Genomic DNA, 23,604 nt, shown 5'->3' with positions numbered 1-23,604 from the left:
TTTAAAGACTGACCTTCCAACAATAAGCTCGAAGAGGCAGTTAGCTAATATTAGCACAAAGCCGAAGACTGATCAATGAAGAGGAGGGGAGGAAGATGAGCTGTATGGATTCCTCACAGTGACCAAGCATGTCTGTTCTTCCCAAATCTTTCTAGGTCAGGGAGATGCTGCGAATGAGAGACTCCAACGGAGCCCGAATGCTCACACTCATAACGGAACAGTTTATGGCTGATCCCCGGCTGTCGCTATGGAGACAGCAGGGCACAGGCATGACGGACAAATGTCGGCAGTTGTGGGATGAGCTTGGTAAGAACAGCTGTTCCAAATGTCAGATGAAAAGAAAAAGTGTGTGTTTTATGTTTTAAATTTGTCTTGATGGGTTGTAGGTTATCAGTGCAGACAGATGTGATTTAAACTCGACCTAAACACTTCCTGCCGCTAAGGTGGTCGCTCCGGCGATGCGGACGTTGTTGGTTTGACCCCTATATATACTACATTTTCACGTGTGCTTGAACAAGAAACAAAATATGCAGGTTTGGTTAGTCCTTACTCCTGATTTGCCATGCAGCCACCAGTGTGAGAGGTGGTGTAAAGCATTCTGAGGGTCAAAGATGACAGTAGGAGCAACTGAGCTCATTTTGACTATAAGGACAGAGATCTTGCCTGAGCAACAGAAGATTCAATCATTGATTCGGATTCTGTATCAAAGTAGGAGTTATGTATTAAGTGTTCTCTCTCTAACTCTAAATCTGGTGATATTTAACAGTTATCATATAGGTCAACTAATAAATTTGCATATTTGAAAGTTGTATGTTACTTTTTTTTTTTTTTCCTTTTCCATTAAATAGTTTTATTCAAATGCTGTTTCTGTTTCAGTTGTAGTATTTATATATGATAAAGAATTTACAGAACTCAACCTTTGCGTCCCATTCCCAGGTGCATTGTGGGTATGCGTGGTGTTAAACCCCCATTGTAAAAGTGAGGAGAAGAGCAGCTGGCTACGGCAGCTAAAAAAGTGGGGCGAGATGGACGTTTGTCCGCTGGAAGATGGAAACTATGGCTCGGAGCTTCCGAACATCACAAACGCTCTGCCACAAAGCAACCTGTCGCAGGGTCAGCACCAACACACTCCACAGCGGATTCAACCTGCACTGTTAGAATAAGACTCAGCAAAAGTGACCAAGTGGTTGTCCATTTGCAGATTCTCTGGCCAGGCCAAGGAGGACAGTATTCAGCCGGGCGGTGGAGGCCTGTGACCTCCACTGGCAGGACAGCCACCTGCAGAGGATCATCAGCAGCGAACACTACATGTCTCCAGCCTACCAGAGAGAAGGGGAGAGCCTGTTGTTCAATCCCCAGGGTCTGCCCCTCTGGCTAGGTGAACACGAACACACAGGTTCTGCTGTCCAATGTGATTCACTTTTGGGTGGCATTTCCACATGCAGTAGTTCTGCTGCTATTTAGGAATGTCTGTAGGGAACTACTTCCATCCACAACCCGTGTGAGGGAGAGAGAGCTATGCCTGATGTAACCTCACTCTCTGTTAACCCTACAGACCATGTTCCAACGGCATGTGCCCGCGTCGATGCCCTGCGTTCCCATGGCTACTCCAGGGAAGCCCTGCGACTGGCTGTGGCTATCATCAACACCTTACGTCTCCAGCAGCAGAGGCAGATGGACATCTACAAACATCAGAAGAAAGGTAATGGCCGTACAGAAGTGTGTGCATTCTAAATCAATTCGACATCTTGCTACCTTACCTTGCTGCTCTCCTCCTCCCAGATCTACTTCAGAAGGGCGTCACATCCATCACCAACCTGGAAGGGTGGGTGGGCCATCCGCTGGACCCAATTGGCTGTTTGTTCAACACTCTTACTGAAACCTGCCGCGTCGACGATGACAGTACCATGGACACCGGAGGTGTGCCCTCTTTCTGTTGTGTTTCTAATTTGATTCCCATATTAAAATAACTCTGTCTTGCATGCCCTATGTGTATTCTCATGCCCTGTCTTTTCTTTAAAGTATTTTAAGATCATCATTGTTACTGTTGTCATGCATTTATTAAAAGCCGGTATAAAAATCAACACTTACACATGGGCTGGATGAGAAAAAGGGGAGTGGGGCGGTAGTAAAAGGTATATCTTCACCCCTCAACATTCAGCTCCTCCTCTGACAGGCTGTTACAGTTAATTTCTCAACACTTGAACTGGTGATGCAGAATGCGGCCCTGTGTGTGTGTGTGTGTGTGTCTGTGTGTATTTTAATTTCTCACCAAAACATTGCCTTTTCTCACCACTTGCCACATCACCAATGCAGCACAAAGGTTGGGCTTTCCTATTGTCACTAGTCTGAAGGGAATCATTGTGATTTCAAACAATGTTGACCACAGGCCCTGTTGTGTCTGTGTGTGTTTGTGCGCATGCGCGCACGCTTGTGTCTGTGTGTGTGTGTGTGTGATCGTGCGTGCCTGCTTGAGCTTGCCTCAGTATTGACAGAAGAGTGAATTACTGTCTTATGTTGTTTGGAAAATTTGATCTGGACTACGTGTGGGTGTGTGTGCACGCTCGTGTTTTGTTTTGCCCTAAAAACAGCTGCTAACATCTGTTAAGAGGTGAGGGTGGACCCAGACTTTTTCAGCCAATCAAAGCGGGCATATCATCACATTGTTTTTCAAATCAACCAATCATTTGGCAGCTTCTCTGTGGTTCATTCTCCAGAATCAGTTTCAGTCTTTCATGGTATATCATGGGATTCACACACACACACACACACACACACACACACACACACGCAAACACACACACACGGTATTCAGTCACACGCTCAAACACACATGCGTGGAATAAGCAGGAGTGAAGGGATCTCTTGCACAGAGGGGATTTTAGCAGAATGGTGGGAAGGGGGAGCAGAGGGGACCAATCAACAGCTGAGACTCTCCTAGCATCTGTTGTCAATTATCACTGTGGAGGGTTAGCGTTCATCCTGGATTAGTGATCACATCTACCATGATTACTACTCTGAGCTCAGATATATTACATATATGGTGTATATTTCACTTGCATATAAAATCAAATTCACTACATATTTATATCTTTTCATTTAAAGATGCGTTTGATCAATTCAAAGCATACCACTGTACTCTTTTTTTTTTTTTTCCCCCTAGAAGGCGAGCCCCGTCCTCCGGTCTACCACCACATCCCTGTGTGGGGCAGTTCTGATGGGGGAGAGTCCTACTTGACTTTGGCCTTAGAAGTGGCGCTGATGGGGATGGGCCAGCAGAGGATAATGCCCGAGGGTCTTTACGCTCAAGATAAGGTGTGGTGCTCTCACACCAATCCTCTGATGATAAACCCCCTGAAGTCCTCAGAGGGAACAATGATGTTGCTCAGTTAGCAGTGTGAATCAGAGACGACGTCACTGTGATAGAATTCAGATAATTAAAGCATCTTGACAGCCAAGTTCCACCCAAAATGGAGGAAAAGGTCACAAATGTTTGGTTACAAATATCCAAGCAGAAAGTCAGTGCTATTAACTCCACTTTGTGTCAACTATTTGCCTGCTTTAAAGCCAGTATGTGGACGTTCATTCTGCCAGGAACTGGCAAAATATCCCTCCTGGCTTTTAATAGAAAGCCTTTACATTCATTTATGTAGCCTCCTGACTACCAGTAGTTCAAACTTGTCCTCGGTGGGGGCATTTGTAAACCTGAATATCTTCCACCCACATCATACGACTGCATTGCTTCCTTTTGTTCTCTACAGAGAACATCTAGGATATCTTAAAAATAAAAACTTTTTTTCAAAAAATGTTTTCAGTATTTGAATTTCCTTACAAAGAGTGGGGATTTTTTTTTAAAAAGATGTAATGTGACAATTTTTTACCCCTGGTAGTCGGGAGGTTAAGACATGCAGGGGAAATATAACACATCTTTGAATATTAAGTCTATTTATCCTCAGCTTCAACACACAAAAGAACTGCCTGCCGCAAAAGAATCAGCATTTATTCTGTGTTTTGTTCCATGTCACGGTTATGTCGTAGAAGTTCATTTAGAATGTGCTGCACAGAACTACCCTGCTAGGTCTTCAGCACTGTCTTCGATGTAGCTGAAAGCTCATTTTTCATGTGGCTTCATGTGCGTTGTCGATACATTCCAGGTGTGTCGTAATGAAGAGCAAATAGTTTCCAAACTTCAAGAACTGGAGCTGGACAATCTCCTGGTTCAGACCCTCCGGAAACAAACCGTACAGCTACTGGAAGGTACAAGAACGTCTGTGAACATCACTTTTCTGATATTTTATTGATATTTGATTAGAAATGGTTGTGACGGTAGAGACAACTCAGACTTTTCTTTTCCTGGAGCAGCTGGTCCATTCAGTGGTCTGGGCGAGGTCATCCACAGAGAAAGCGTCCCCATGCACACGTTCGCCAAGTACCTCTTCTCTGCCCTCCTGTCACACGATGCAGATCTGGCGTATAAAGTAGCTCTGCGTGCAATGAGGTCAGTTCCCTACGTTAGCATGTGTAGCATGTATAGCATGTATCATGCTTATGGTGCACATTTTCCAGAAAGCATCTGTTTAAAATGAAGTCGGTTTTGTTGACACAGCACCGCAAATGATGATGTGAAAGGATTTTCTTATGTTTCCATCGAAATCTATTATCAAAAGCAGAAGTCAGGTTTGGCCTCTCATGATGTGACATCAGTGAGGAAGTCGGTAAAGTTTCGTTAGTTGGGCACTGATAGAACACTGACAGAAGTGCTTCCTCCAGGCTGCCGGTGCTAGAGTCATCAGCCAGCTCCGGTGACGTGGGTCATCCTCATCATGGCATCTCTATAGTCCCCAGCAGATACCCACGTTGGTTCACTCTGGGTCACCTGGAGTCCCAGCAGTGCGAGCTGGCTTCCACCATGCTGACGGCTGCTAAAGGTAACTCCCCCCATCCCCCAGAGCCTTGGCTGCGCTGGCTTTCTATACTGTGCAGACTGGTTGATAAATACATATTGTTGCCTGCAGGGGACATGCTGAGGTTGCGGACCGTGCTGGAGGCCATTCAGAAAAATATCCACTCCTCATCTCTCATCTTCAAACTGGCCCAGGATGCCTTTAAGATAGCCACGCCAGCAGACAACCCGTCTGACATAACCTTGCTCAACGTGGCTCTGGAGCTGGGTCTGCAGGTACCACGGCTAAACTCCAGTACACTCGTCACGTCTGCGGTTTGAAATGTCGACCCACCACAGTTTGGAAACCTTTTTACTGCAGTCGAACTTTCTGCTGCTGACGGGGATATGTATTTTGCAGAGCTACGCAACTTCACTGCAAACGAAGAGACGAAGCATCACCCAGTCTTTCTCTGGTGCTGATGAGAACAAACCACATGACTAAACATATCAACCCCCTCAGTTAATACCGAATAAAGTCTTGATGACCAAGGCTAAAGTGTCTAGTTTCCATAATAACATGGCTTAATAAGATATTTTTAAAAAGCCACGCTGTAGATACATTTTCCGATTAAAATGTCCTTTACAGCCTGGAAAAAGGGATACTTTGGTGTACTTAGAATAATGGATGTTCTCAACGACAAAAACAAGCGCCTGATTAGCAGTTACTATCACTTAACTATGCTACAACAACAATAATAATATGGATTGCTTCGTGTTTTGTTAACAAAGTTACTTTGTTAAGGTTCACCTCTGATTCTTTACTGTTCTGTGACTGAGGATCTTCAGGTTGTGGACAAAATGAAGACATCTGCTCAACATCATCTGACTTTCCTATGGTCAAATTACAATAAATAAAAGTAGATGAAAAGGATTTTGCAAAGGTTCTATCAGATTAAATTGTAAATCCTGATTAGTGGCGCCTGCGTTTGACTCTGAGACCTGCATCCACTTGGTGGAGCGGTGCATTTGTCTGCTCTAGAAGATCTTTAGTTGTTGATCTTTGTTGACGCGTTGAAGGTGTTGGGCTCAGACAGCGTGTGTGTTTGCAGGTGATGAGGATGACTCTGTCCACACTGAACTGGAGACGGAGAGAGATGGTCCGCTGGCTGGTAACCTGCGCCACTGAAGTCGGTATGTGACATAAACCTGCTCCACTCTCACTTGACCAGACTAAAAGGACTTGCTACAAAAGAAAGAAAACGCAGACATAGCATTTTAAGCACCTTCCTAAATCACCTTCTGCAAGCTGGAATGAGCCAGTCCTTTTTGTTCCGAGTCCCGAATCAAATGAAAATAGAGCAATTTTAAAGCTGTTCTCAATTGCTGATAGAAACTATTAAAAAAAATTGCTCCACAACCACAACCGTCAGGTCATTGTAACAGAGCGCGGTGTTTCTCCTCCGCAGGCATGCGGGCTTTGGTGAGCATCCTCCAGAGCTGGTACACCCTCTTCACCCCAACGGAAGCCACCAGCATCGTGGCCGCCACCGTCATGTCCCACAACACCATCCTGCGCCTGAGCCTGGACTACCCCCAGCGGGAGGAGCTGGCCAGCTGTGCCAGGACGTTGGCCCTGCAGTGTGCCATGAAGGACCCCCAGAACTGTGCCCTGTCCGCTCTGACGCTGTGCGAGAAGGACCACATTGCCTTTGAAACAGCCTATCAGATTGTTATCGACGCAGCGTCCACAGGGATGACCTACTCGCAGCTGTTCACTATCGCCAGGTACATGGAGCACAGAGGATACCCCCTGCGCTCCTTCAAGTTGGCCTCGCTCGCCATGACCCACCTGAACCTGGCTTACAACCAGGACACTCACCCTGCCATTAACGACGTTCTCTGGGCCTGCGCCCTCAGCCACTCTCTCGGTAAGAACGAACTTGCAGCCATCATCCCTCTGGTCGTCAAGAGCGTGCAGTGCGCCACCGTGTTGTCGGATATCCTGCGGCGGTGTACTATGACGGCGCCGGGCCTCGCTGGCATTCCCGGGAGAAGGAACTCTGGAAAGCTTATGTCCACGGACAAAGCGCCGCTGCGGCAGCTCCTGGATGCCACCATCTCGGCATACATCAACACCACGCACTCTCGATTAACACACATAAGCCCGCGGCATTACGGCGAATTCATTGAGTTCTTGAGCAAAGCCCGGGAGACGTTCCTGCTCGCTCAGGACGGACACATTCAGTTCGCACAGTTCATAGACAACCTGAAACAGATCTACAAGGGCAAGAAGAAGCTAATGATGCTGGTCAGAGAACGATTCGGCTGAACTCCCCACTCTTCATCACAGACCCTCTCCTTGGGAATGAATTCCACTTCTTTGTTTCTATTTAATGTTTTCTGGATTTTTATATTTTTACTCCTTTTGTTGAGCCATTTTCTTCTTTGTTTGTCCTACTTTTTGTTCTGTTTTGTTTCTAGAATGTGAACCAGGAAGTGTTCGCACTGCAGTGCTCTACTTTGTTCAGATGACTTGAAATGTCAAAGAAACAGCAGCAAAAACAAATTTCAGCGTATTTCAGAGGCACATGGTGGTTTTAAAAAAGAAAACCAAAAGCTTTTTTCCCCTCCTTTTATGGCTGAGCTACTTGCCCTGATCAAGAGGTGACCTCTACTGCACGCTGGGGACTAATGAATGGCGCAAGTCTTTGCAAACATTGAAAACAAAACCCACCGGGGCCACAAACCACTGACAGTGTTTCCACCGTAACTGTATTATTTGCCAGCTTTAACATCTGCATCAGACTTTCTGATCCCGGGCAGAATGTGCAGTCTAAAGATCATTCAACGGGCGTCTATGAACCTCCAGGTTTAAACACTTGATGAAATCCAGCGTGGACTAGCTAGCCCTCTCAGCAGCTCTCGCCCTTCCTGCAGCTCCTACGTATTCAGAGGAAGAACCGCGATTTCTGACGGTGACAATGGTGAGGCTGTTGCGGCTCAGGCAAACTGGTGGTGGCATCACATGCACATGCACGCACAGAATATCTCCTATTGGCAGACAAACGGTGACGATACACAACTGTACTGAACGGAGAGGTCACACTCTCTCCCAGTGATACCAGTGCTGTCCTGTACAGCTGTTTCGCTGTAGCACTGTCACCGTTCCCTCTGTTAGGATTCAGTCAACAAGCAATAGAAGTTCTGTTTGCTTCACTTCTGTCGTTGGAAAATGTCAGAACATCCCAGCAGCCTGTTGATTTCCTTGTGCTAGAGGACGCCAAATGAGACCAGCTCAGCTCATGTCTGCTCTGCTCATTTACTACAGGTTACACAGGCAAGATGAAGCCATAGAGTTAAAATGGTGATCTGAGAGCTGCATCAAACCTCTGTAGCTCTGTGGTGTAACCAGGCGCTCTGCAGTGGTGACTTGGCAAACACTTGGTGTGAAACGTGCTTACATCCCCATTATCAATATGCAAAGCTTCTTAAGTTCAAGCTGTTAGATCGAACAGTCACTGCAGAGGAATAAAACACTACCTGATGGCAAAAGTGAGTAGAGTGGACCTGAGTTGAACAGGAACCATGCAGAGAAAAGAAGCTAAAGCTAGCAGTTGAGAACATAATGCACCTGGTTACTAAAGAATATGTTGAAACCAAAACAGAGACTGGGTTAGCATTCATGTAGCTCAAGAACACAAGCAAGCATCAGTCTCATGACAGATAAAGCTTGAATGATGGCGATGGTTCACCTCTGCCATGGTCTCATGGATGCGTCTTCTCCTGGTTTCTTGGGAGCGCTGCTGGTGGTCGTCCACACATGTCCTCCTTTACAGACACAGCATCACATAAGTGGTCATTTCTGACTGAATCCTACAAATATGTGTGCACAGGCCTCAGCACAGGCGGTAGTTTTATATCTCTCTTTTTCGTCGTTGCACTAATCGGCGCGTGCAACACAGTAAGAGCTTGAAATAAACATCGCTGTATAAGCACTTCTTACAAATACCTCTTCAGTACGTTCCTGCCGGCTTCACCATTAATTACTGTTTCGTGACTTTACGCCTGAGGAAGGATTCAAGGATAAAGGAGCAAAAGCTGCCGCCTGTTGATGGCAGGACAAGAAAAAGAAAAAGGGTTTTGTTTTGTTTTTTGAACGGAAGATTTTCTTGTCTGCTTTTACATTCCGTGAGATGTACCTTTACCCACGTTCTGGGCGGTGAGTCACAACTCTGGGCCTTTTTCGTTTTGGGGACGCACAGTAACGAAGGTAGAAGAATGGAAACTTCAACATGAACATGGAGCAAAAGAAAGACAAGAGACTACACTCAGTTCTCAGGGACATCACTTAAAGAAACAAAACAAAGTAGTAGCGTTAAGCATTTAAAATATTGTATATATGAAAGTGTTGATTCAGAAAATTGTAAATTTCTAATTATTTATGATAAGTATGTTACCTGTCTTTTTCTTTCCTTTTCTTTTTTCAACCAGGGGTGTACTTGAACTGTTTGGATGAGCGATTTGACAGCATTCTTTTCTTTGTTGCTTGTTTGTAAGAGCAGCGACTCAAAGGCATTTCTCAGGTGCTCCTGTGTACATTTATTTGTTTTTGTTTTAGCTCTAAACTATTATTATTTGTCTTTATTATAATTATTTGACTCTGTGTTCCCAAAGGAAGTGTGTCGTTCAGAGGTGATGGGAAAGAGGAAGGCATTTTTAAACAGAATCTGACTATGCAGAACCATTTTGACGGTCTAAGAGGTGAGGCAGAAAAGCCGTGGCCTGAGCCTCTGATAGAGGGGGTGGGGTGGGGTGGGGGGGGGCAGCAGGACCTGTCGGGCTTGTTATTGGACGAGCTGCAGTAGCCGGCCTCTTATACACTGCAACATTAAGATGGTTTAAGAAGATAAAAAAATGCATGAAAATGGTGAGGAGAGGCCTTTGTGACTGATCAATGTACAAAGTTTTTTTTGCTTGACTTCCTCGTTGGTTTTGAATCAGGACCCGAACTGTCAGTGTCACGTCTGCGAAGCAGAATCTTGATGAGACGGAACAAAATGCAAAGACTGAAACAAAATGTCAACTTTTTTTTTTATATATATGTATTTGCTTTAACTCCCTCCAGCCCACAGATCCAGCTGAGTTCCACTCTTCTCTCTGTTCCTTTTTGTGACCTCCACTTTGCTCTTGTCCTTCCTTGAAAGCCTCCATTCTGCCCAGTCAGCTCTCTGACTCAAACTGGACTCTTGCCTGTTGCTACTGGGAGAGCTCGGTGTCGTTTCTTGGCTGCTACATTAGCCTAAAGGATGTAATTGTACCACTTGCTTCAGGTAGAAGCTCCAGCTGCCTTCATGTGTTGCAGAAAGCGACGGCGTCTGTTTTCAGCCTGTGGCGGCTGCATCAGCCACTTTCTGGGTGTTTCAGCCTTCTTTCTCTGTAGGACAGAACGTTTTTGCTGGTAGAGATCTAGTTCACCTCCTGTTTCCACCGTTCTTTTGTTTTTTTCACTCAGACTTAAGGGAAATTGAAAGTGTTTGTTGCCTCTTTGTGCTACTGATGATGAAAAGTTATTTCCAGTATTTGTTGCCACTGAAGTATGATAGCTTATCATCAACACTCATTTTATTTTCTTTTGTTTATTTGTGCGACTTCTTGAGCTACTGTCTATAAAGTGAGAATTTATTACTATTTATGTACCGCTACTACCATTTTTATATTGATTTGTGTTGGAATCTCAGTGCTTTTCTATGAATAAAGTGTGAAACACATCTCCGTTTGTTCAGCTTCCATGAGAAAAGAGCTGCAGGTTTTTGATACTTGAGCTGTCGCGCACGGAACATTCCCCATGTGCTCGGACAGCTCGATGCTGAAACAGGAAGCAGCAGACGTGCTCAAATATCCGCTGGTATCAGAGGCGCATCAGTGGATCAGGTGGACGCCTTAAGGCCACATGATCCACTGATGAAGTCTGACCACCAACAAGCAATACTGGTAGGAAAAACTGCCTTTAACAGGACGACACCTTGGGCAGAACCAGGCTCGAACAGGGTTAGGACAGATGGATGGCTAACGGGGAGGAGAGAGAGAGAGAGAGAGAGCAGGAGAGGGGGGCAGAATGTTCTGTGCGACCTCCAAGGACTGCATGAAAGGGAAACATACAGTCGGTCTCCCTCAGCAGGTCAGACAGTGGTGTGCTGGGACAGGAAACTGGTCAACATCTGCCACCCTGTGAGACAGCTGAAGGCCCTCAGAGTTCCTCCCTCCTTAACCACCAAGCTAATAACACCTATCGGTCTCTGTCAAGGCGGTTGTGTGTGTTCATTCATGCATGTTCTCATTCAAAGCTGTGTGTGTGTGTGTGTGTGTGTGTGTGTGTGTGTGTGGTCACAGATAAAGCATTGATGGTGTCCATTCATGACAGATGATCTACAGCCTGCTGTCTTTCCAGGCAGATTGGATTTTCAGGCCTGCTGATCTGCTGAGATATGGTGCCTGCACACACACACACACACACACACACACACACACACACACACACACACACACACACGTCTTCAGTCTCACCTGAAAAGATGATTTTCATTTCTTCGTCTCCTCTTGGGGAAGGGCTTTGTGTGCGTGTGTGTGCCTGTGTGTGTGTGTGTCTGTGGGTGTGGGTGACATGTCTGATATCTTTGGGTGTCCATCCATCATCGGATCTCACAGGCTACTGCCAGTAAAGCTAAATATCAATATGTGAAATGATATCAATATTTATCGTGTTATATTTGACGTGTTCTGCAGCAGACAGTCTGTGGTGGGGGCTTGATGCAGTTGGCTGAGGCACAAACAGGATCCCCAACCCCCCCCTTCAATGCCCGACCCCCCTGCCCTAACTCCTGACTCGGAACAATCACGTGAAGTGATTTAGTTCAATTACGCGGCAATGGGTTTCTCCTATTCTGACATGGCTGCCAAGAGGAACCCCCACCCTAATCCCCCCCACAGTCTCGTTGATGGTCACGTGGTGTCGTGATTTTTGCCTGAATTCTTCACAACAACAACATCAGCGGCTGCAACAACAACCGGATTTACTGGAATCTTCTTATCTGACGTTCTGAGCTGCCGCCCACAAAAACACTGTTTGAGATTAATTGATCCTTTCATCATCCCAGAGTTCCAGTAACCACACACTTCCATACTGAGCTACATCTCTCTCTCTCGCTCTGGCGCTTTCTGGTCTATTGTTGATGTTTTTGGGGGGCTGGTCTTCTGTTGATGGTCCCATTGATGGACCCATGAATGCTGGATTTGACTGGGATACGGGGACTTTGGGGGCTATGACAAAGCTTTGGGCTCTTTGCCATTTCCCTGAGCTCTTCCTGAATAGCAAGGGGTCGTCCCACTGGGAGTGCCGGTGCCATGTGGGGGTGTGCGGGTCTGCAGTGTTTAGGTGGGTGTCAGAGCAACACCTCCAGCAGATCCTCGGCCCCTCGGAGATCTACCCTGTGTAAAAGTGCAAATGCAGTCAGGGGTCCTGACCGCCACCACTAAAAACCATGTCCAAAGATGGATCACGGATGGAAACCTGAGCGCTTCCCTGTTGTGCTGGTGATGTCTGGAGCCAGTTGGACCCTTCCAATCACAGCACAGATCTAATAATTTGTCTATAAAATGAAGATAAATCTGCCTAAGAACTGATGAAAGGTCATTCAAATCTTGTACGCAGAAGCTGCCAACATAAAAGTGCAAATGGAAGAAGCAGCTAATTAACATGTTTATTGAATATTCAGGAATGAAACGAACCTGCAGCTGAGATCATGTTTCTGATCGTTGATCTGGTGACCAAAAACCCCCAAAACCCAATAAAAAACAAAGCATTTTTCAATTCAAAGCTGATCATTTAAATCCCCTTCACATGTGCTGGAGATGCGCATGTTCTTGTGTGGAATAATCCAGTGGTGGAGATCAGCAGATTTAGAGAGACGACGGGAATGTTCAGGCACATTTGTTCCTGCTGTTCCATGTTCTGTCACACAGTAATCTCACAGGTCTGATGTTTTTATTTCAGATCTGCAGGAGCGGATTGTGGAAACTGGGTGTTTTTGTCCTGCAGCAAATATGATTTTCACATGATTTAATACACATTTTTTTAAAAAACATGTACATTCTGCCTGAATGCCTCCTCCAGCTTTATATCTGTGCGCCCATCTGTTTGGAATGTTGGTGCACAGCATCCACGAAGGCGCCCACGTTCTCAGGGTCCATGTCAGGGTAAAGGCCGTGGCCTAGGTTGGCGATGTAGCCCTTCTTGCCGAAACCCTCCAGCATCTTCTTCACAATCTGGGAAATGCGCTCCTGAAAGAGGGACAGAGTTTTGGGGAAGTGTTTTCCAGTTCACATTTCATCTTAGCAGCCATTTTTTGGTCCCTGTCTACATTTTACCGTCTATATTCGACAGGAACATTAACTGACCCACGAGAAGGAGAAATCCAGCATTTTAACTGAATTTACGTGCTAATACGCTAATGCTAATCCTTTATTCCGTCAACATGATGAACCTCTTCAAAGAAGATACATGTTAAACTGTCCTTGAAAAATCCTCTTTGAGCAGATCCATGTTTACATTAGTGACAATGAGGCTGCTTTGAAGTAAACAACATTTTACATCTTTCATCCATTTCTCTTGGACACTACTTGCTTCAGTTGTTCTACACTGACAAAAATGCTGTTTGATTGTAAAATAATCCTGAAAATAAATCTGGAAAACTCAGAAAACCTTCTCCTTCAACATCACTAATGAGGGATTTTTCCCCCATTTTCAGGTGAACTGCTCCTTTAATGCGTAGCAGAGCTCATGCCTTCAGTCCACAGTAATCTGGTATGTAGGTAGAAACATTCTGAAATGCTGCTGCCATGGTTTCAGTGTTGTGCTGTCACAGTAAGCCTGCTCTAGCTAAATAAAGGCTCTGCTAGCTGACTGAGGAAATTCAGTATGGAAACACATGTACCAGTGTTCAAACTGGGTCAGAGCAGCAGCAACCTGGAGGAAGAGATGCAACATTCCCTTTTGTATTGTAATATCATTTCTCTTTTAAATGAAGGAATCCAGTTAAATAATTGGGTGAGACTCATTTCAGGATTCTGATCATTTCTCAACTTAGATGAGAATCGGCAGTTGGAACATACTAAATCAGGTTGGTTTTGGATTCCGCTGTGTGTGAACACAAGCATAAACCGTGAATCTGCATAAACTATAGCAGTGATGACAATAACATTCATCTTTAATGCTGCCTTCAGATGTGAACCCGTCTGAACCCTCATCAGTTGTTATTGCAGGCAAGCTGAGCAAGAGGAGGATGAGGAAACAACAAAAACTTGTTCCGATTAGGCAGTTTTAGTCGAAACTAAAACTGTTTCTGCACCAGTGTGGTTGTGGAGTCCCTCCTCTGCAGCGGCTGCTAGGTTATTGCGCATGACTGAAAAACCTTTAATCCATTATTTTTACCAAACAGGAAGTGAAGGAGGAGTGGAGGTTACCTTTGGAGCATAGAGAGCACAGGGGTCCATATTTCCCTGCAAACTGACCTTCCCTCCTGTGCGTTCCCTGGACACACACCCACACACGCACACACACACACACACGCACACACACACACACACAGTGATTCTTTAACCAACAGGTGCAGTGTTTGATGAGCGGAGCAGGAAACAGACGTTTGTTGACTTAAAATTCTGCACCAGTGACAAACCAGCTTTGGAGCCGAGGTCACTAATGGTCAACCGGCTCCTCAGGAAATGAGGCAGCATGCTTCATGAACAGTCTCACCCAATACTTGACAAAATCCCAGCTGTGTAACTCTGCTTTGCTTTTAACTCCAGTTCAAGAGAATTTCATTAAAAAAAAAAAAAACACAACCCTGGAAGAATATCAAAGCGTGTCAAAGTGTGTGTTACCGTGCAGATTGTGGATCAATGGTCCAGTCCAGTCCAACTACTTCATAATGAGACTGAGACAGGTCCTCCAGGGCATAGTGAGCATCCTTAGCAAACACGATCTGCAGCAGAGCGGCAAAGGTCATGAAAAGAGCTGCGTGTTCACAGCAGCTCAGCATGAGTCATCACAAGTTGCTCAAATGCTGCCATCTGCTGGCGAGGAAATAGAATTCCAATCATTTCCAGGAGAAGATTCCTTAGAACGAGTGAGGAAAACCCCAGTACAACATGGATAGGGGCAGGACAAAAAAGGTTTATCATATTTAAGCATTTAGTTCTCTCACCATGGGTATGTCCTCTCCTGCCTCCTTCAGTTTGTCTTTGACACGACGGGCGATGTCCCGCAGGTAAGGCAGAGAGAACTCTTTAAACTCCACTGGGCCAAGAATCCCAGCATGGGACTCAAACACCTGCAGAGCCTGGAGAGAATACATGTTCAGTTAGCATGACCTTCCGGGATGCATCACAATAAGCATGATGTTAAAAAGTGTTCATGTTGGGGGCATCTGGTGTAAGTTCTGAGATCATGGCATGTCCCACGCTGTCCCTCACTGTCACTTTTAAAAACAACACTGACACAAGAGACTGAACCCAAACAGCAAACAGATAAAGAAGTGCAGAGGCTGCTGATAATGGCTGACAGGCATCGGTCAAATTATTCAAAGAGCTGCAGTAGTTTCCACAGAAACAGACTTTATTTATCATAATAAATACTCTAAAATGACACCTGATATTTACTATGAATAAACAGAAGTAAAAAAACAACCCTGAGAGGCACTGAAAACAAACCACTGGACAGAAAGAAAATGGGCATTCTGCTTCCCCAAACCCTAAAGAAGAAGAAAAAACAAAATCAGCAGCTCAGGCTGCTCAGGTCTTCTTGCTGCTTCAAGCAGATTCTGTGCTGATTGTGGCGTGCACGTTTTTTTCAGCGTGCACTACCTGCCACAATCAACACAGCGAATCAGCTGAAGGAAGACTCAACCCTAAGGACAAAACCAGTCCTGCTTAACTCTGTGTCTTAGCTGTAATGTGCTGCTGCTACATGTGCTAAATCTGAATGCTAATAATACTCTGCAGACTAGCTGTGACAGGGCACAGGTGTGATTGATGGCCCATAACTGTGCTGCATCTGTGGGTAATGTGATGAACAGGGTGTCCTGACCTGAGCTCCAGCTGCCACCTGACCGAGCAGATACTGCACGATCACATCTGTTAGCATCTTCAGCAGCATGTGGCTCGCTTCAGGGTGACGGTACAGCCAACGCTTGGCCTTGGAATGAGTGTTGGAGCCACCACCTTCAATCATGTAGGACATCAGCGTCCACTGCAGAGAGAGGCGGAAGAAAAGGACCTCCTGCGTTTAGCACCTCTGCCGTGTCCTCACATATTTAAACTTGTGCAACGTCTCTGACCGGTGCTCCACTGAAGCCTATGAGAGGCACTTTGCCCTCTATCTTGTGCCGGGTCAGAGTGATGGCTTTGAAGACGTAATCCAGCTCTTTGGACACGTCTACTTTGGCCTGCAGCTGCTGCAGGTCTTCAGGCTCCTTCAAGGGCTCCGGAAATGTGGGACCTTTCCCTGCCACCATCTGGACATTCATACCCAGGGCCTGAGGAAGAGCGGACAGATCAACAGGCTCGTCTCATCTTTAAATATCTTTAAACCTTTAGCTCATATTACATATCAAAAACTCCGAGCAGCCAGCCTACCTGAGGGATAACCAGGATGTCAGAGAAGATGATAGCAGCATCGAAGGGAAATCGTCTCAGAGGCTGCGGTGAAACAAAACGTCATGAGACACCGGCGGAGCAAAGACAGGTCTCAACACATCTGTTCACATCTGCATCACAGCACAGCCGTGCAACAGTGTGACACCAGGGAGCTTCGACTGTATTCTTACCGGCTGCTGTTACCCTGAACAGAAATGTGTTTCCCACTGAAAAGGTGTCATCACCGCCCAGTTAAACTGACTTCAGTGTGACTGGGAATTTTTAGGGAAATGTCCCAGAACGAAGGCACAGAGGAGAGGATGGAATATCCTTATCAAGGGAAGGTCATTCCTAATTTTGACCTCACCTGTATACACTGGTGGCTGGCAACTGTCTGGGGACTGAAAGGCAGAGTGATACCTGCAGAGTGAGCTCGCAGCACGCCTCTGGGGAGCGGCACGTGTCAAAGAAATCCCGTCCTTCTCTGGTCTTGCGAAACTCTAGGGTTGATATTGAACATTAATAATGTGCGATTTCCTACGACTGAAGGAAGCATGTTAAAAAAAAGAGTTTCTACAGAGGAAAGTAGAAGCGGGGGTCACACGGTCGCAGTACCTGGCAGGTAGCGTCCTGCTTGTCTCATGCACCACACGGGGACATGGTCAGTGTCCTCTCCTCGTGCTGCTCGCAGGAACGTATCATTGAGGAGCTGAGGGAAATCCTTGGGCCTGGAGAGGAAATGCTCATTTAAGACTGGTGTTCATCCTCCGCTGGACCGGATAAATTCTTCAGCAGTTTGCTGTTGCTACCCAAACACGAACAACGTGAGACACATCTCACACGTGACTTCGTCCACAGCAATCCATTTCCTCCTCTTAAACAGTTGAGATTGATCATTTAAACGAGTACATTTTACTTTGAAGAAAATAAAAGCTTTAAGGTCAATGAATGTGTGCCAGAGTGAACAAGTACAGATTTTAGCCCACAGAATTAAAACTGTAATGTTTATTAGTTTTGATGGTGTAAATTAATGGATTATAATGGAGACGTTTTCTACCCACTCCAGCATAGGGGTTATCTAAAAGGCAGACCTGTCCCACCCTCTCCCTAACAAAGACAAAAACTATCAGGGTGTAAAGCAGCTGTGAAAGATAAGACTTTGCTCTCTTATCAACATACAGCAGTTAAAAAAAACTGTTAAATGAAAGAAGAATTTGGAAAAAGCAGCAATTACAAAAAAGACATTAAATCCTATAACTATTTCACCACTTCTACTATATTCGACTGTGAACCAGGGTGTCAGGTTGGAATCATATACCTAAATTGCTGTATTTTCTGTTAATAGATAGTTGATTTAGTCATTAATATTTCAGGATTAATATTAGCCAGCATTGATGAACCTCTAGATTTGGCATCAACTTTGAGCAATTTATTCACTGGAACGCCGTGGTGGGAAAGGGGCGGATTTACTGATTAAAGAGGCAAAAACAACAGTATTAAACAATAATATCTAGTACAATTTGTTAAAAACTGTGTTCAAGCAATATTTTTTCCTTGCACCCGCAAAAAATTGTTTCATAAAGTAGTACTAAAACCTGACACAACTACAACTACCTTGTCTCTCCTTTGCAAAAAATAAAGAAATAACCTCTTCATTATGTGCACATCGAATATAACTATGCTTTTAAATGTCAGTCATGATGTATAGAAAATGCCTCCGTAAGAAAAACAGGCATATTTCGTAACGCTGCCTTGTTATCGCATAAATGCTAGTGTTATAACCTTCACGAAAGGCTCAACATTTGGTCTAATCCCAAAAAAAACTTACAGAATTAAATCGTCTTTGCTCATGTCTGCGGTGCTGAGGAGAAGCAGGCTTTATCGGACTCTCCTCGGGATCTCTCAGTCCACAACTGACATTTGAGCCTGTTCGCAGAACTAGTTTCTTCTCAGCTGCAGGGCGCGGCCATGTTGGAAAAACCACGTGACCACAACAGGAAGCACAGAGGGCGTCTTCAAAATAAAATTATTTCGTTTGGATTGTCAATACAGTACATTATATATATGTATACACACACACACACACACACACAAACACACACACACACACACACACACATACATATACACACACACATATATATATATAAATATATGTAAATGCATTATATGATATGATTTTAATAATATAATATAAAATTACATAACAACCCAAAAAAGACTTATAATGCAGACATGTTACTGAAAAGTATGAATGTATACAGCCCTCAAAACTTGTCCTCCTTTTGCACAAATGCCTGGAGGATGTTGTGTGTCTGTAGCCCTGCGCAGGTGTTCTGGAAGCCCAAGGAGTTCTGATAGTGATCTTCAGCTCTTCAGCTTGGTTGCTTCTCACTGAGATTCTGGTCCTACTGGAGAATAAGACCAGCAACTCCATAAAGCTGCTCAGCAGAAAAGCTCTAAAGTTTCCTGGTAGATGCTGCAGTGACATTTGAGCTGATAAAACGGGGCACCAACACCAACAGATGACATGATTCCAAACTATCACTGACTGGAAAATTCAGACTGGAGCCACGGCATCTTGAACTGTAACTGTGACTTCCTGTTTGTCCTCGCCCAGGTGTCACTCCTCTGGTGTTATCTGTGGTTGATAGCAGGGCAGTGACAGATGGATCCAGGTCCTGGATACTCTTGAAGCTTTGACTCCAACAGCAGTCCACTCCTGGACAAACATGTTTGTTTATCAATCCTCTCAAGGCCGTGCTTCTCGCTCTTACCTTTTTCTACCACATCTTTCCTAACAGTAATATCTCTTTGGTGCCTGACCCTATTGTTAAGGGAGTCAGATCAGCAGTCTTCTCCATAATGGTGGAGCCTTTGCAGCTGTTTTAAGTTCACTGTGTGTAAGCCACAGTGTTGAACATTTTCCACAATAGTCTAATTGGTAGATGAGCTGTCAGTCATAATCATTGACTCTTAAAGAAATAAACACTTAAAGTATATCTATCTGCGTATGAGTCTATATGTAAGTCAGTCAGTTCTTTGATAATATTGTAATTGGGATGCACCTGTAATTCATGGAGCTCACTTATAGACTCAACTGGACTAAAAGAAACTGCCAGATCAGAGAGGCTCCTTCAGGCCTGACTTTGGAATGTTCAAGGTAATATTATTTCACAATAATCTTTGGGCAAAATTTATCATTCCCAAAATAACCCCAACATTTTATGAGGGAATTAAGAAGAGACTGAATTCAATACTAGTGCATCGTAACTTTAATCATTCAACAAACTTTTGTATGTAAAGGTTTTACAGATCCTCCCAGTAGAAAAGAAGAAATAGGGAAAACAAACAGAAAACTTTTTTTTAAATAAAAGGCTTGATCTGTGTCCCTGACTTCAGCTGACCTGTCTCTGAAGACTTTACCTAAAACTACTTAAAACTACTTATTGATCCTCTGATGTTCCTACAGTCGAAGCAGCAGGTGCATGTGTGGATTCATAACCTCTAATGGAAGATGTTATTCACCTTCATTTTGGTTTGGAATGTTCGTTTTATGTTAAATATGTATGCACAATAAATGAATGAATCTTTTTTGGGGTTATCTTACAATAAATTAATTCTATGAATAGTCTCATTAAAAGTAAAGAGAAGCTAAAGATAAAGCACTTCAATATGAAGTGACAATCAGGTTTTCACTCAAACAGGAAAAAGCTGCTTATTCTGAAATACATTAATCATAAACTTAGGGCACAAGACTAAAGTGATGCCTGTCTTGATTTTTAAACCACATGAAAACATGTTCTTAGAACATCCTATCATGTGCTTTCATGAACTTTTTAACCTGATAAACACGTGTTACACTAAGCATAGTTCAGAGAATTGTGCAGTAAGAATAAATGCTCTTAAAAATCATTATCATTAAATGCTTCCCAAAAGCAGAAAAGCACCACCTCAGCAAAAAGTCCAAACTTGAAATTTTCTGAAATAACTAATTATCTAATTAGTTAATTGTCTAAAATAATCTGAACCTCTTAGTTCTTATATTACTACATTATTTACAGTGACAATCTCCTTTAATACAAGTCAAAGTTATAACGATCCTGTTTTTTCACAGCATTGAATGAATGTCCTCCAGACTGCTGTTTATTGTTCAACAGCGCCGCTCTATGGCTGTTGCTGGTACTGGCCCTCGGTGGCAGTGTAAAAGTCATTCAGGACACTCTGCATATACTCAAAAGTGGGTCGGTCTTCAGGTTTTTCTTTCCAGCAGTTCAGCATCATGCTGTAGAGCTCTGTGGGACAGTTGTCAGTCTGAGGCATTCTGTAACCACGCTGTATGAAGAGATAACCTCTCCCTTCGTCATCCCTAATCACAACCAGGAAAAGGAAAAGACAGCACAAGTTAATGGAATGCTTTAGACTAAATCAAATTTAGGTTATATATATATATATATATATATATAATGAGATAAGGCTGTTCAAGGTTGTTCAGTCAAACTACTTATAAATATGAGAAAGAAGATCCCACATACTTTACCTCAGCTGGACTGCACAATAAGGAAAGTTTATCCTTTCATTTTTTTGATTTTATATTTCATTTCATTCATACTACTCCTAAAGTTTTAAATGAATATAGATAATATATTAACGCATAGCGCAGTTCATAAAATGCTCAGAAGAGGGTAGTAGGGTATAAACCCCGCATGAGTCTTTTTTGACCTTGGCAGAGAGTTTTAGGATAACCACAGATTAATGGCTTACTTTTGTAACATTACATACACGATGCTGTCGTCGTAACCAAACTGAGACTGTCAGTGAGCAAACATGTCCTTTACTTGTGCTGTGGTGATTATTTGTGACAGTTTGTCAAGTCTCAGGACGTCAGGCTGTATGTGATTGCAGTGATCTGAAATAGGGGGTGGGGAGCATGAACGTATGAGGTTGTGGAAAGGGTGGGGCAGCCAATCCTTACCTGGGTATGGGTTTTTCCCATAGGTTACAATCTCATAGAGAAGAACCCCGAATGACCACATGTCTGATTTGATGGTGAAGGAGCCATAGTTAATGGCCTCTGGAGCTGTCCACTTAATGGGGAATTTGGCTCCTGTGGGAAAGAGACATCATACATTTTCATTAAGTCATTCTGTCTGTTCTATTGTAGAAACACAGTCATTTATGGAGTTTGGAGATGTTATCAGTGTTAGCATTTGACAGAATTTAAAAATCCGAAGAACACTATTAAATTATTTTTAAAAATCAATACTTTGTCACATGTTTATGATCCAGTTTATGTACAGTAGCAATAACAACAATACTACATACAAGGTACTTGTAAGTGAAGTACCAGGGTGTTTATCTGAAGAATTAACTGGACTGGCCCCACAATATGTATGCTCTGTATTGGAAGGGTTAGAGCTGAATGAGGTCTGTTGGAGTCCAGGGGACACTCCCCAGGACCTTTTATGAGTATGTGGTGGCCTCAGCCAACTTTTACAGCAATGTCTGCTGGCCAGCCAGCATCTCAGCCGGGGAAAGAGAGGGATTGGACAGGCAAGTCAGGAGGGTTAGCTCTGTCCTGGGCTGCTCCCTAGACTCTGTGGAGGAGGTGAACAACAGGAAGATGCCGGCTAAGCTAACAGGACAGACCCTCCCACCCCGCCCAGAGTAGTCTGACAGCATTAGGCAGCTTATCCAGCCACACGCTATCACACCTGTCCTGCAGGAAGGAGAGATATTGCTGTGTCCTTATGTCATACATCAATGAGTATAGGTATATATTAGTTCTGTCGTGTGCACAGTTGTTCCTATTTCTATTTTTTGTACTGTCTATTTCCTCCACATTTATGCTGCTCTAACCTGCAAACTTCTCCATCGTAAGACAAGTGAAGGTTTATCGTATCTTATCTAACAGACAGATGAGTTTGCAATTTATTTCCAACTTGTGGTGAAATATCGTTAATTACACTATTATGTTATTGCTATTCTAATAAAAGCAGAAGAGAGTAGTTTCGTATGTAATACAAGAAGAATTAAAAGTGGGAATGTGGAGAGTGGGAACGGGTCTGTGTGTAAGCATGTTTAGTAAGAAGGAGGACAAAACAATAATGTGTGATATCTGCTTAGGTTAGGCTAGTCAGGCCTGGGCGCCTCTGCGTATGCTGAGAACCGCTCCAATGTCGTCAAAGAAGCATCTGCACCCACAAGGCCTTAGACATGTGTGGAAAAAAAGTGTAGTCAAAACATGAGCAATGTGACTCGGCGAGCATAAACTCGCCCCCGCCTGTGTGAGAAGTGTAGCTGATCTATGTAACTAAGGTACGCCTCCTGCTGTGTAACCATGTCTGTATTTTAATAAAAAGAGACAATGCTGGGGTAGAGTGGCAGTCTCCGGGTCAGCGCGGCCGAGTACGTGTCTGATCGGAGGGCGACTCTCCCTTGCAAGGTCAAAAGGTACTTCGAAGTTTGGTCTGTGCGCCTGCCTGAATACACTTCTTTTAAATTCAGGAGGAACTGTCAGGGTCCTGGGTGTTGTTTTGGTGTTGGTTGTTTTCCCTGTTCCTGCTCTGTTCTTTCTCCAGGGGAGCCACTTTCCTACAGCTGTAGCTGGTGACAGTCACACTTGCTGCCCATTACTAATCAACTGGCTATTTAGGCCCGGGGCTCCTGTTCACCAGTGTCTGATTGTTTTGTCAGTGTTGCGGTAAAGGTGCCCTCAGTTATTTGCCCTCTTGTTCGAGATTCAGGAGTTATATTCGTTTTTGTTCTCTGCTCAAGGTCACCATGCCTCCCTCCTTTTGAAAAAGAATGACCAGGATCTTTTCCCTCTGCGTTCGAGGCTTCTTTTCGTTTCAATAAACCTTTTTGTGAGACCTAGTTGGCTGGTTCCTGTCTGCTTTCGGGTCCGGAGCAAACTAAATCCTAACAGGAACAGCTGTTCGCAGCTGTGATCATGGGTGGGAAACATTCAGAACAATTCACAGCACACGTGCGTGCGCTGGCGGTCACAAACAAGGAAGTGATTTCAGTCA

The 23,604-nt window shown here is 44.3% G+C and overlaps 3 protein-coding genes across 4 annotated transcripts in view; 1 reads left to right on the top strand and 2 right to left on the bottom strand.

The window, feature by feature from the left end:
- Window positions 1-10,653, top strand: part of zswim5 (zinc finger, SWIM-type containing 5) — a 40,565-nt gene extending 29,912 nt beyond the window's left edge. Inside the window, exons 5-16 of one of the 2 annotated variants that reach the window (XM_057056240.1) lie at window positions 156-306; window positions 937-1,113; window positions 1,202-1,378; window positions 1,556-1,702; window positions 1,783-1,920; window positions 3,167-3,315; window positions 4,155-4,257; window positions 4,363-4,498; window positions 4,771-4,928; window positions 5,016-5,179; window positions 5,995-6,076; window positions 6,352-10,653. In XM_057056240.1, the coding sequence (XP_056912220.1) occupies window positions 156-306; window positions 937-1,113; window positions 1,202-1,378; window positions 1,556-1,702; window positions 1,783-1,920; window positions 3,167-3,315; window positions 4,155-4,257; window positions 4,363-4,498; window positions 4,771-4,928; window positions 5,016-5,179; window positions 5,995-6,076; window positions 6,352-7,214 (2,445 nt within the window). In that variant the 3' untranslated portion in view covers window positions 7,215-10,653. Of the gene's footprint in view, window positions 1-155; window positions 307-936; window positions 1,114-1,201; window positions 1,379-1,555; window positions 1,703-1,782; window positions 1,921-3,163; window positions 3,316-4,154; window positions 4,258-4,362; window positions 4,499-4,770; window positions 4,929-5,015; window positions 5,180-5,994; window positions 6,077-6,351 lie in introns of both variants that reach the window. The other variant, XM_057056239.1, reaches the window with a different exon arrangement.
- Window positions 10,654-12,622: 1,969 nt separating this feature from the next.
- Window positions 12,623-18,561, bottom strand: urod (uroporphyrinogen decarboxylase). The gene is made up of 10 exons (XM_057057213.1): window positions 18,402-18,561; window positions 17,189-17,301; window positions 16,994-17,073; window positions 16,574-16,636; window positions 16,276-16,473; window positions 16,026-16,187; window positions 15,145-15,279; window positions 14,822-14,922; window positions 14,405-14,471; window positions 12,623-13,222 (listed from the first exon to the last, which is right to left on the bottom strand). The coding sequence occupies exons 1-10, from the start codon at window positions 18,422-18,424 to the stop codon at window positions 13,058-13,060; spliced, it is 1,107 nt and encodes a 368-aa protein (XP_056913193.1). The 5' UTR covers window positions 18,425-18,561; the 3' UTR covers window positions 12,623-13,057.
- Window positions 18,562-19,825: 1,264 nt separating this feature from the next.
- The window catches only part of lyn (LYN proto-oncogene, Src family tyrosine kinase), a 162,279-nt gene continuing 158,500 nt past the window's right edge, over window positions 19,826-23,604 (bottom strand). Inside the window, 3 exon segments of the mRNA XM_057057513.1 lie at window positions 19,826-20,916; window positions 20,919-20,942; window positions 21,549-21,680. Coding sequence (XP_056913493.1) covers window positions 20,741-20,916; window positions 20,919-20,942; window positions 21,549-21,680 — 332 coding nt within the window. The 3' untranslated portion in view covers window positions 19,826-20,740.

The sequence above is a fragment of the Takifugu flavidus genome, chromosome 15, assembly GCF_003711565.1.
Source record: "Takifugu flavidus isolate HTHZ2018 chromosome 15, ASM371156v2, whole genome shotgun sequence".
Classification (NCBI taxonomy): Eukaryota; Metazoa; Chordata; class Actinopteri; order Tetraodontiformes; family Tetraodontidae; genus Takifugu; species Takifugu flavidus.
Note: the sequence above shows the minus strand (reverse complement) of the source record. Positions and strands in the feature narration are given on the sequence as shown.

What these genes read in the sequence shown, in the direction of transcription:
- urod (XM_057057213.1), bottom strand. Translation starts at nt 18,424, where the DNA reads ATGAGCAAAGACGATTTAATTCT. An exon ending in AGCAGGACGCTACCTGCCAG is followed by an intron (nt 17,074 to 17,188) that starts GTACTGCGACCG and finishes TATCAACCCTAG; the next exon opens with AGTTTCGCAAGACCAGAGAA. An exon ending in GTGCTCTCTATGCTCCAAAG is followed by an intron (nt 13,223 to 14,404) that starts GTAACCTCCACT and finishes TCCCTCTTTCAG; the next exon opens with GAGCGCATTTCCCAGATTGT.